We start from the raw sequence: 12,039 nt of genomic DNA on the forward strand, positions 1-12,039 counted from the left end.
GAGAGCCTGGCCCAGGTTGGCCAGAGAGGTGGTGGCTGAACCATCCCTGGAGACATCCCAGGCCAGGCTGGACGGGGCTCTGAGCAACCTGAGCTGGTTCACCCTGGAAGAAGGGATGTGAGGGCAAGGAGCCGTCCCACCCACTCTCCACGGGGAACGTCTCTTAATTTCATGCTTCCCTCTTATCTTAGGGGTGGCGTTGGGAAGGGTTTCCAGCTGGAAGAGAACCGCAGTGAGCTGGACGTGGCAGCTCAACCAAGGGATGCTTGCAGCCTCGGGGTGTGATTTTAACAAGCTGGAGAGCCACAGCGCCCCATCTCCTGCACCCTAGGGGTGCAAACCGCCCCCAGCAGGGCCCCACCATGATGTCCCTCACTCCCCATCCCCTGTCCCCCCACCTAGGAGTGTGCAGAGCAAATCCCCCCCCAGATTTGGAGGTACAAATGAAGCATTCACGCTGAAAGGAAAGCCAGGAAAGCACACGGCAGAGCTGGGGATCCCGAGGGGTTTGGTGAGGAGCCGAGCGGCGGGTCGGAGGGACGGACGGCACCGCGCGGCACGCCCGTCCCGCGAGGGCTTGGCCCCACCAGACACGCATTGGCTGAGTGTCAGGAGCCTTTATCAGGCAGAAAAGCTGTAATTAGTGCTGGTGACAGAGGGGGAACTGGTGGTTGGTGGGGCAGCATAGCTGGTTTGTGGTCAGCCGGGCAGGCAGCTCGGCTGCAGGGCTGCTCCTGCAGCTGGTCCTGCACACCAGCCCCACCGCCCGGTCCTTATCGGCCACCCCGCATGCCACCCAGGGGTGCCCGGGTGTCCCACAGGTGCTCTGGGTGTCCCGTGGGTGCTCTGGGTGTCCTGCAGCTCCCGTGGGGGTGGGAAACCACATCCAGGGTCTCCTGCCCCATGGTGGGACCTTCGCTCTGGGTGCAGCCCCAGCAGGTCCCAAGTGAGCGAATCTCCCCCTGGTCTGAGAGGTGAAGGCAAGAAATGGGAGAAGAAGGAAGAAGGAAGAAAGAAGAAAAGAAAGAAGAAAGAAAAAAAGAAAAAGAAAAGAGAAAAAACAGAAAGAAAAAGACGAAAAAGGAATCAAAAAGAAAACAAAGAAGCAAGGAGCGGGCCGGCCGGCGCGGGCAGGCCTGTTATCGGCCGTTCCCTCTGCGCTGTTGTTGCTCCCCGCAGTTACTGACCCCGGCGCTGGGTGGGTCCATGGCCACACCTGTGTCCCCACGGGAGTGTCACAGCCCTCACCACGGCTGGGACAAGGTGTCCCCATAAAACCGCGTGAGATGCCAGAACCTTCACCACAACTGAAGACAAGGGCGTCCCTTTAAAGCCCCATGAGTTACCAGAGCCCTCCCCATGGCCGGAGACAAGGTGTCCACATAAAACCCCATGAGATGGCACAACCGTTACCCCCCAATGAAGCCGTGCTCACCAAAACCCTACAAAAACCCCACTGTGAGCAACCCCACCTTGGGACACTGCTTCTCGTCTCCAAAATGAGCCAAAAAAGGGCAAACCCCCATAAATCTTGCACAAAAGGGCAATAATCTCTTCCCAGGAGGGTGACAGCCATGAACAGGCCTCAGGGCCATTTGTGGGCCCCAGCAAGGAAATGCAGGGGGGTGTCTGTTTTGGGATAAAAAAATGGGATTCAGGGGAAAGGGTGAGGGAGTAACACTGCCGATGCCAAATCCACCAACCACGGCAGCCCTGGTTTTTCTGTGCATTGCTTTATCTCAGACAAGAGCCCCCAAATAACCCCTCCTCCACCCCAAAAAATCACCCCCCTGGCCTCTTGCTGGAGGAAGGTGGGAGCAGGACAGCGAACCCCAAAAACCTTCATCTTGTGCCTTTGCAGGTAACTTAACTGCATCCCAGCGGGGTTGGGGGCACCCTGAGGGTCACCCAGTCCAACCTCCCTGGTTACAGTAGCTCCATAGATGGGGAATTCACCACCTCTCTGGGCAACCTTGTGCCAGTCCTTGACCACCTCCATGGTGAAGAAGTGATGTTCAGGAGAACCTCCCAGGTTCCAGTCTGTGCCCATCACGTCATGTCCCAGTGCTGGGCATCGCTGAGAAGAGCCCAGTTTCATCTTTACAGCCAATCCCTCTGTATTTATACCCATTGATACCATCTCCCTCAATGCTGACTTCTCTAGTCCCAGCCTTTCCTCCTAGGAGAGATGCTCCAGTCCCTGCATCACCTTGGTGGCCCTTCCCTGGACTCACTCCAGTACGTCCATGTCTCTCTGGCAGTGGGGAGCCCATCGCTGGACACAGCCCTCAACCAGTGGCCTCACCAGGCTGAGGTGCAGGATCATCTCCTCGTGCAGCATCATCAGCCCCCTTTGCTCTGAGGGCACGTTGGTGGCTCATGGTCAACGTGGTGTCCACCAGGACCCCCAGATCCTTTTCTGCTGAGCTACTCTCCAGCCTGGTGGTCCCAGCGTGTCCCCAGGGGCAGGACAGAGTCCCAGAATGTGAGGGGTTGAAGGGCCTTGGAAAGCTCATCCAGTGCAATCCCCCCATGGAGCAGGAACACCCAGCTGAGGTTCCACAGGAAGGTGTCCAGGCGGGTTTGAATGTCTGCAGAGAAGGAGACTCCACAACCTCCCTGGGCAGCCTGGGCCAGGCTCTGCCACCCTCACCAGGAACAAGTTTCTTCTCATATTTAAGTGGAACCTCCTGTGTTCCAGTTTGCACCCACTGCCCCTTGTCCTCACTGGTTGTCACCCAGAAGAGCCTGGCTCCATCCTCCTGACACTCACACTCTATATATTTCTAAAAAATATATGTTGCACTTCCCTTGGTTGAACAAAACACGCTCAGTGCTGGGTCTCTGCCCCCAGCCAGGATGGAGCAAACCCAAACTCGGCACTGGGAACAAGGACTGGCAGAGGGTGACAAGGAACAAGGTAACACCCACGGGTTGTGCACCTGGTGCAGGGACCAGGTTCTGGCCCTGCTGCTCCACCTCCAACAGCTGCACCTTCTCACCCAGCAAGGGATGAGGAGGCACTTCCAGCCCCGCACTCGTCCCAGATGAAGCGACTGGCACCTCTGCTGCTGCGCCCAGCACCGGGCAGAGCCACGGCCGGGAGGGAACAAACAGACACCACAGGGAAGCGTCACCTTCTTTAATTAAAAATAACAATACAAGAGAAGCACGGTCTGTCACGCGGCTGTGGGAGGACAGCTCTGAGCTCGGCAGAGGACGGGCTCCCTCTGCCGTGGACCACCAAGGCTGGGGCAAAACCCCACTCTTTGTGCTGAGCCTCCAAGACACTCTGTAACACCACGCTGGGCAGCCCCTGGGAGCTCCTGCTCCTTTGCCCAAGGCTGTGCAAATTAAAAAGGAACAACCCCGGAGGGATCTGCAAGAGCCCCGAGCTCTCTGTGCCCTCCTCCCTCACCAGCCCCGCAGGCCAGGAAGCAGATGTGGCTCCAGCGTGAGGACAGTCCTGGTGACACTGACCCTGCAGCCCGGCCCAGGATGGGCAGTGACACCGGCAGAGAGGAGGCGAGGGAGCCCCAGGAAAGGCACAGTGGGAGGTGTATTTACAGATGGGAAATGTTTAAATTTAGCATGTCTGTCCCAAGAGCACAGCTGAGGGGTTTTCACCCAAAGGTGATGGTGTCTGCAGGGTACAAACAGCCCCCGTGGGGACCCTTGCACCCATCATGCTCGTCGCGCCTTCTTGCTTTTCTTTTTCTCCTCTTTGACGGCAGTGTCGTGGGCTTTCCTCTTCGCAGCGAGTTTGTTCGCCTGTGGACAAACCCCCAAGACCCGTGGTCAGATCAGGCTGCAGACATCCAGGGTGCTCTGTCCCAGCCCCACCAAACCCTCCAGCTTTATGGGGGGAGATGGAACCATCGGCTGCCAGCACTGGGTGTGGGGCACAGAGAGGGTGGCAGCTTCACTTGCTGAGCGCAAACTATGGCCCCAAGGGAGCACGAGGGGCTCTGCCCTGCGCGGGTGGAGCGAATGCAGCCTGGGGTCGCCAGGGAAGGGGCTTGTGGAGCTTCGCACCTGCCCACCACCGCTCACCACTGCTCCGTGCCCTCACCCGGCATGGGGAGCAGCTGAAGGGGCAGCCCAGCACTGGCAGGGTCTATTGGAAGCAGAGGCTGCTCCATCTCCCCTGAGATGGGTACAGACTTGGCCACTTTGAGAAAAGCGAGCACCAGGATCCAGGCAAGGGCCCTCAGCCAGAGCTGCCCAATGCTCCTACCTCTCGGACTTTGCGCTTCTTGCCAAACATGATCTTCTTGTAGAGGTATTTCTCCCTTTTCTTCATCATCATGATGGCCAGGCGCTTCTCCTCGCTTTGCTGCTCCTGCTCCAGGCGCTGCTTGTCCTCCAGCCGCACCTTGCCGGCCGTCACCTTCACGGGAAGCGCCTGCGGGGGAGCGAGAGCGCTCAGGATCCTGGACACCAGGAGCTCACCCACCCTTCCCCAGGGACAAACATTTCCATGCCATTCAGTGGGACCACAGAAGAGCCGCAGCAGCCTCCGGAGCTGGTGTGAACGGGAGCTGCAGCTCTTGAACGTGGGCCCAGGACCCAGTAATGTGGTGGCTGCCGCAGGAGCAGCACGGCCACTGCGCTCCCAGAACAGGGACTCGGCTGGGACAACCCACAGCGACCCCAGAGCCGCCTCCTCCTGCAGCTCCCACCCCATTGCTGGGAATCCCACCTTGTTACTCTGAGTCTTCTGCTCTTCCATCTTCTTTAATTTCATCTCCTCTTCCTTTTCAGACTCATCTTCCTCCTCCTCTTTATCGTCATCTTCCTCTTCCTCCTCTTCTTCATCCTCCTCCTCACTCTCATCATCTACAGAGAGGCCACCGTTACCCACAGCAGCGCAGTCGCTGGCCCCGCAGCGGGTTCAGCGCTGCCCCCCAGCTCAGCCTCTGTGGCCTCGGGGCCCCGCACACCTGGGTTCTCGCCCCGCTGCAGGGCCAGCAGCTTCAGCTTCTCGGGAGGGACGTAGTCTCCTTCCTGCTCCGTCACGAAGGGCGAGAGGTGTGGGGGCAGCAGCACGCCGGGGAAATAATCGGCCACGGGGAGACACAGCTTGGCATTGACCGAGTCGAAAACCCACTGCGGCTGCAGGTAATACCTGTGGGGCAGCGGGACACAGGGTCAGGCCCTGGAGCCTGGGGGGTTGTGAGGAAAAGCAGGCATGGGACAGCCAGGGACACTTGCTAGCCCGGGTGGCCATGCTGGGGACAGGCCGCCTGGCTCACCCACCTGCCCACAACCTGCGGCTCCACCCGGGGCCGGTCGACAATGTGGTGGGTGATGGAGGGGTCGGTCACGTCATAGGTGGCACCGATGCAGAGGGACTTGTCCCAGGAGACCTGGCCACCAAAGCACCTGGAGCAAAACCCACCGAGGAGTCAGACAAACAGGAGGGACTCTCAGGGACATCAGGCAGATCAGCCAGCGGGGCTGCGAGGGACAGCCTGGCCAGCACGCACCGGATGACGAAGGCCAGTGGCTCTCGAGGCACCTCCCTGTTGAGGAAGAAGCGCAGCCCCTCGAACAGCTGCTTGTGCTTCTCCAGGGCCTCCTGCTCCTGCTTCCTCGCGTCCATCTGCTCTGCCGTCTCCTGCTCAGGGCAAAGTGTTCAGAGAGCAGCCCCCGCGGAGCCCCTCTCTGCAAGGAGGTGCTGTCCCCGTCCTCCTGCCAGTCCCTCCCAGCACCACCCCAGTCCCTCCCAGCCTTTGCCTGGCCACAAGATGCCACACACAGGACCACCCAAAGCCAAGGCTGAGCCCCCAGCAGCTCTTACCCCCTCCACCGGGAACTCGTCCATCTCCACCTCGTCCTCGTGGGCCGGTGCCAGCACACGGGCCAGGCTGGCGCTCAGAGCCGACAGCTTCTGCAGTGGGAGAGCGAGAAGGCGTCACACCCAGCCAGGGCTTTGGGGACTGAACAGGGGCAGCCCTATGGTGGAAGGAGGAGGCGATTTCTCAGAGCAAGAGACCAGACAGACATTCAGGCTCCCCAGCTCTGGGGCTTTGGAGGGACCCTCGCTGTGATGGTGCAGGCCAGTGGCCACCCAGGGCAAGCACAGCTCTGCCCTTGGCCAGCGTTTGGGGACAAGGAGTTTGGGACCTGTCCCTGCCACCATGCAGGGACCAGGCTCTGCTCCTCACCCCCCAGGCCCAGGAGGGTCTGTGGCCAAGACACAGACACTGTAGTCACGCCCTTGTGGCTACGAAACCTGGGCCAAACCTGGGGTGTGTGAGGAAGAGTGTGAGCAGCAGGTCAAGGGAGGTTCCTCCCCCTCTGCTCTGCCCTGGGGAGGCCACATCTGGAGTCTGTGTCCAGTTCTGGGCTCCCCAGTTCAAGAAGGACAAGGAATTACTGGAGAGAGTCCAGCACAGGGACACAAAGATGCTGAGGGGTCTGGAGCATTTTTGTGATGAGGAGACACTGAGAGAGCTGGGGCTGTTGAGCTGGAGAAGAGAAGCTGAGAGGGACCTGATCAATGGATCAATATCTCAGGGTGGGTGTCAGAGGATGGACCAGACTCTGTTCAGTGGTGCCCAACGCCAGGGTGAGGGGCAACGGGCACAGACTGAAACACAGGAGGCTCCATGTGAACACGAGCAGAAACTTCTTTGCTGGGAGGTGCCAGAGCCTGGCCCAGGCTGCCCAGAGCGGGTGTGGAGTCTCCTTCTCTGAGCCATTCAAACCCGCCTGGACACCTTCCTGCGTGATCTACCATAGGTGAACGTGCGTGAACAGGTGGGTTGGACTATATGATCTCCAGAGGTCCCTTCCAGCCCTAACCATTCTGTGACACCAAGAACACACTGGGCCCAGAGTGACAGCAGTGTCCCTCACCTCCAGGTAGCTCTCGGAATCCATGGCGTATTCTGTGCCCTCTGCGGGCTTCAGCTCAGTGTCAGTCTGGCCATCGATCTGGGGAGAAACAGCAACATGAGGAGGCAGCTCCCAAACATCCCAACCTCCACCACCCTGACTCACTTCCCACCACCACCCTGGGGGTCCCACCAGGCTCTGGCAGCGCGGTGCATCCCCAGGGTGGGTGGTGGCCTCACCTTGGGGGGATAGACCAGGTTGAGGGACTGGTAGAGGCGAAAGTTCACAAAGCCCAGCAAGGTGGTGTAGAACTCGGTGAAGGTGGCCATCACCCGGTAATCCACATCTGTGGGGTGCTGTGGGCACAGGGGAAGGGTGAGGATGGGAGGAGGAAGGATCAGAGCCCTCGGCAGGGACAGGGAATAGGATCCTGTCCCCTTCACAGCACGGTCTGGAGATCCATGGCCAGACCCTGGCAGGGTTTGATCTCCAGGCTGCTACCCGGTGGGGGCCCTGTCACCCCTGTGGGAAGGGACCTGCTCAGAGATGGAGCAGCTCATCCCACCAGGGCTGGGGACCTTGGTGGCTTGGGCTGGGGACTCTGCTCTGGCAGGTGAGATGAGGCCAGGGCAGAGCAGAACAAGGAGCTGACACCTGGCAGGGGTCAACAGCCCCACAACAGACAGGACTCAGGGAGCGAGGAGCCGCTGTTGGGAAGGACGGGGCTGGCTGAGGAGATCATAGATCACAAAATCATTTTGGTTGGAAAAGCCCCTCAAGATCATCAAGTCCACCCATAACCCACCCCTGGCACTGCCCCATGTCCTGAGAACCTCATGTCCGTCTGTCCAGCCCTCCAGGGATGGTGACTCCAGCACTGCCCTGGGCAGCCTGTTCCAATGCCCCACAGCCCTTTGCAGAAGAAATTGGTCCCCACATCCAACCTCAACCTCCCCTGGTGCAACTTGAGGCCGTTTCCTCTGCTCCTGGCGCTTGTTCCTGGGGAGCAGAGCCCAACCCCCCTGGCTCCAAGCTCCTTTCAGGCAGTTCAGAGATCAGAAGGTCTCCCCTCAGCTCCTGTTCTCCAGCTGAACACCCAGGTCCCTCAGCCGCTCCCATCACACTTGTGCTCCAGCCCCTCACCAGCTCCGTTCCCTTCTCTCAACTGCAGGGCTGAGCCCCAGCACAGGATGTGCCAAAGGCCACACGGCTGGAAAGCCTCAACCCAAGCACCCCGGAAAATCCTGGAGTGAAACGAGAGCGCAGCTTCTGCGCACCAAGGATCTCAGCAAGGTGTAGCACAGGATGCAGCTGTCCTGGTGCGGGGACAGTCACAGCCCTCCCCTCACCCTGCACCACAAGCAGAATCTCCCTGGCAGAGCACACATCTTCTGTGCCACCAGCCTCATTCCTTCAGGTTAATCTTTAATTGCTGATTAAGGCACATTTTAATAATTGACAAGAAGAAATGAGGAACCAGGGAGACTGGTACTGCCAGGCACAGCGGACACGGGTACGGCCATCCCCGAGAGGGCTGTGTCCCCGCACACCTCCCCAGCCGTGTCACCTGTCCCCACACAGGGTGGCATGGCTCTGGCTGCCTCTGAGTACTAGGGACACAGGACAGTCCCTCAGCCCTTTTTGGTAACAGGGACAGGAGCAGTGAGGGTCCTGCACGGATCCTGCTGCACTGGGCCCAGGTACTCACGTCGTGGGCGAAGGTGTACGGGGTGATCCAGGTGACGGGCTGGCCCAGCACCTCGGCCTGGTAGTAGATGCCTTTGATGGAGAGGAAAACCTGGCAGAGAACAGCGCAGGGCTCAGGGGCATGGAGGCCACAGGGGCTCTCTCGTCCCTGTCCTTGTTAACCCTTCCCTCACCAGCGGGCTCCGCAGGGCAGTGTCACTGCAGAATCTGTTCCCTGCCTGAAGCTGCCAGCAGGGCACAAGCCCCCTGCCCCTACGGTCCCCCCAGGGCAGGGAGGGTTTGTCCCTGTCCCCGTCCCTCCCGCAGCACCCACCTTGCGCAGGGAGCGGGAGGCGATGACATAGTTCATGAACTCCACGGCCAGGCGCCGGCAAAGCTGGATGGTCTGGACGTGGCACTTGCCCGTGCGCGGGAAGGTGGAGAAGAGGAAGCACATGGACAGGGCATCGTCCAGGTCCCGCAGCGCGTCCACGAACGTCGGGTACCTGTCCGGGCAGAAGGGGGATCGCATGAGTCCCAGTGGCCTCCGAAAGCTGCTGGGGCTGCGGGAAACCTTGCGTGAGAAAGGACCAGGCACCATGGAGCACCCGTCTCCTCAGGTCCCCCCAACGTTGGTGATGCACAGGGACAGGGTGTCCCCTCGGGTGCTGAGGAGCCGCAGTCACACAGCTCCTGGGGTTCAGGAACCCCCCAGTGAGGACTGGCAGCATCCCTGAGTGCAGGGTGGGTGCACGTGGGTTTTAGGGCACCCACAGTCCCAGCTCGGAACCGCTGCTGCCCCATAGGGCTTGGGGACAAGTGTGTGTGACCGGATCCAGGGGCACCAAGTGCTCCTGGGCCAGGTGGATGAGGCCACACAGAAGCTGAAGGACTCAAAATGCTGTGGCTGGAGGAAGAAGGCGCAAACCCGGAGCTCGGGCAGCTGTCAGGTGCCCAAACCACAGAGCTTGCTGTGGCAGCATTGGTCCCTCAGTGCCACTTTGCGCGCCACACTGGCACAGCGAGGTCCAGGTGCCGCTGGGACAGGAGCCAGTTCCCTCCCTTCTCTCACTGCCACCAAATTCACCAACTCCTTTGGCATGATCCACCCTCCAGCGGCACGTCAAGGAAAACACCGCTCAGGGCGAGGAGGAGGGGAAGGAGCAGAGCTCTCAGCGCCTTCCTGTGGATCCCGGAGCCACCTGGGGACAGCCGGACACTCCCTGCTCACTCACACTTCTCCTCCAGCCCAGAAACACCCATTTCCGTCAAAACGCCCAGAGCACACACAGGAGGTGGATTCCTGAAGAGGGACGGACACGGTGAAGGCTCCACAGGCCAGGGGGGGCAGGAAGAGATCCCCCAAAGCAGCCGGCTCACCTCTCCTTCACGATGTGGTCAAGCTTGTAGCTGGGTTTGTTGTCCTTCAGCCGGTCAACCGTGCTCCACTCACTCTTTCCGTACGCCTTGCGCAGCTTCCGCACAAACACCTGTGGGGACAAGGGGAGGCAGGGGGCTTCGTGCAGGGCGACGAGTCCCGAGCGGTGCCTCGGGCAGCGCCCCAGGGGTCCCGGGTGGGCTGGTCACCTTATACTCCCGGAATTTGTTGACAATGGGCTCATGCAGGAGGAATTTGATGTCCTTGAGGAGGTAGAAGGTTCTGGGTGCGGTGGAGCCTTTGTTCACCTTCTTCTTGTGCTTGGGCTCATGGGGGTAAATGCCCTTCAGGATACAGAGACGCCTGGGGGGTGAGACAGAGGGTGAAACGTCCCAGGGTCTGTCCCTCCATCCCAGAGTCAGTCCCTCCGTCCCGGGGTCTGTCCCTCCGTCCAGTGTGTCTCTCTGTCTGGGGTCTGTCTCTCAGTCCTTACGTCTGCCCTTCTGTCTGTCTCTCCACCACAGGGTCTGTCCCTGCATCTGGGAGTCTGTCCCCACATCCAGGGTCTGTCCCTCTGTCCAGGGGTCTGTCCCTCCATCCTGGGGTCTGTACCTCTGTGCAAGGTCTGTCCCTTTGTCCTGGGGCCTGTCCCTCTGTCCTGGGGTCTGTACCTCTGTGCAAGGTCTGTCCCTTTGTCCTGGGGCCTGTCCCTCTGTCCTGGGGTCTTTCTGGCGGGGGGGACACCCCAAACCTCTGCTGCCTCCCACCCAGGGAGGCACCACCCATTTCCTACAGAAAGGGCCACTCCCTGGGCCCGAGCCCCTGTTTGCCAGGCGGGATCTGGGGTGCGGGGCCCGGGAGGGGCCCGAGGGGTTTCGGGGTCCCGGGCGCACCTGAAGTCGGGCAGGCTCAGCTGCAGCTTCTTCCGCGCCCGGTTGCGGGTGATGTAGTTGGTGGCGGATCCGCGCTCGTACTGCGGAGAGAGGGGGATTGGGGGGTCGGCACGGGACGGGCAGCACCGGAGCCACCGGGGGGAGGGGGAACGGGAACCAGCGCGGGGCGAACGGGACCAGCGGGCAGCGGCACCGGGGGCGTGGGGCACGACACGGGCGGGCACCGCTACCGGGGTGGGGTGGGCGTGCAGGGCACGGGCGGGCGCGGGTAACGGGGCAGCTGGGGGGCATGACCCGGGAGGGCACCGGGGCCGTGAGCGCGGCCGCCGGCGGGGGAAGGAGCGGGCCGGGCCGGGCCGGGTCGCTCCATTTCTCCGGTACCTTCTTCTTCTCCAGCCCGCCCATGGCTCCGCCGCTCCGCGTGCTCCCGGCGCTCCGGAAGCCCCGGCCTGGCCCCGCCCCGCCTGCGCCGGGCACCGCGACACGCACCCGCCGGAGCCTTCCCGCGCCGCGGCGGCCAGGGGGACAGAGCGGGCAGTGCGGGTGGCGCGGGCAGTGCGGATGGCGGGGACAGTGCGGGCAGGCAGCGGGGCCGAACTCGGGCAGGCACGACTCGGGCAGCCCGAGCGCGCTGGCAGAGGGGGTCCTACGGCGCGGTGCGCGCTGGGATATAGCGGGGCAGCGCCGGGCATGTCGGGATGCACTGGGGCAGTGGTGTCGCGGGGCTTGCAGGCCGGGTCAGCCCGGGAGCGGTGACTGCGGGGCTGGCGGGGCTCTGGCCGGCGCTGCACAGGCCCTGGAGGCTCCCGTGTCCATACAGCTGGAGGCAGCTCCTGGGACCCGGCCCCGGGGTCACAGGCCCCTGGGTGCCGCCCGGGGCTGCGGGTGCGAGTGGCTCTGGGGTCCGGTCCGGTCCGGCTCGGTCCGGTCCGGTCTGGTCAGTAGGTCAGAGAGGTTCTCCTGCCCCTCTGCTCTGCCCTGGGGAGACCACACCTGGAATCTTGTGTCCAGTTGTGGCCCCTCAGTTCCAGAAGGACAGGGAACTGCTGGAGAGAGTCCAGCGCAGCCACCAAGATGCTGAAGGGAGTGGAGCATCTCCCGTGTGAGGAAAGGCTGAGGGAGCTGGGGCTCTGGAGCTGGAGAAGAGGAGACTGAGGGGGGACTCATTCCTGGGGATCAATATGGAAAGGGGGAGTGTCAGGAGGATGGAGCCAGGCTCTTCTGGGTGACAACCAGGGA

The 12,039-nt window shown here is 61.6% G+C and overlaps 1 protein-coding gene across 1 annotated transcript; it reads right to left on the bottom strand.

Moving 5' to 3' along the window:
• Positions 1-3,127: 3,127 nt before the first annotated feature.
• Positions 3,128-11,317, bottom strand: PES1 (pescadillo ribosomal biogenesis factor 1). The gene is made up of 15 exons (XM_065851826.2): positions 11,182-11,317; positions 10,801-10,880; positions 10,117-10,270; positions 9,910-10,019; positions 8,864-9,035; positions 8,552-8,641; positions 7,083-7,199; positions 6,865-6,942; positions 5,804-5,893; positions 5,490-5,620; positions 5,260-5,385; positions 4,944-5,128; positions 4,703-4,839; positions 4,238-4,405; positions 3,128-3,771 (listed from the first exon to the last, which is right to left on the bottom strand). The coding sequence occupies exons 1-15, from the start codon at positions 11,203-11,205 to the stop codon at positions 3,685-3,687; spliced, it is 1,749 nt and encodes a 582-aa protein (XP_065707898.1). The 5' UTR covers positions 11,206-11,317; the 3' UTR covers positions 3,128-3,684.
• Between the last annotated feature and the right edge of the window lie 722 nt (positions 11,318-12,039).

The sequence above is a fragment of the Patagioenas fasciata genome, chromosome 17 (genome assembly GCF_037038585.1).
Source record: "Patagioenas fasciata isolate bPatFas1 chromosome 17, bPatFas1.hap1, whole genome shotgun sequence".
Taxonomy (NCBI): Eukaryota; Metazoa; Chordata; class Aves; order Columbiformes; family Columbidae; genus Patagioenas; species Patagioenas fasciata.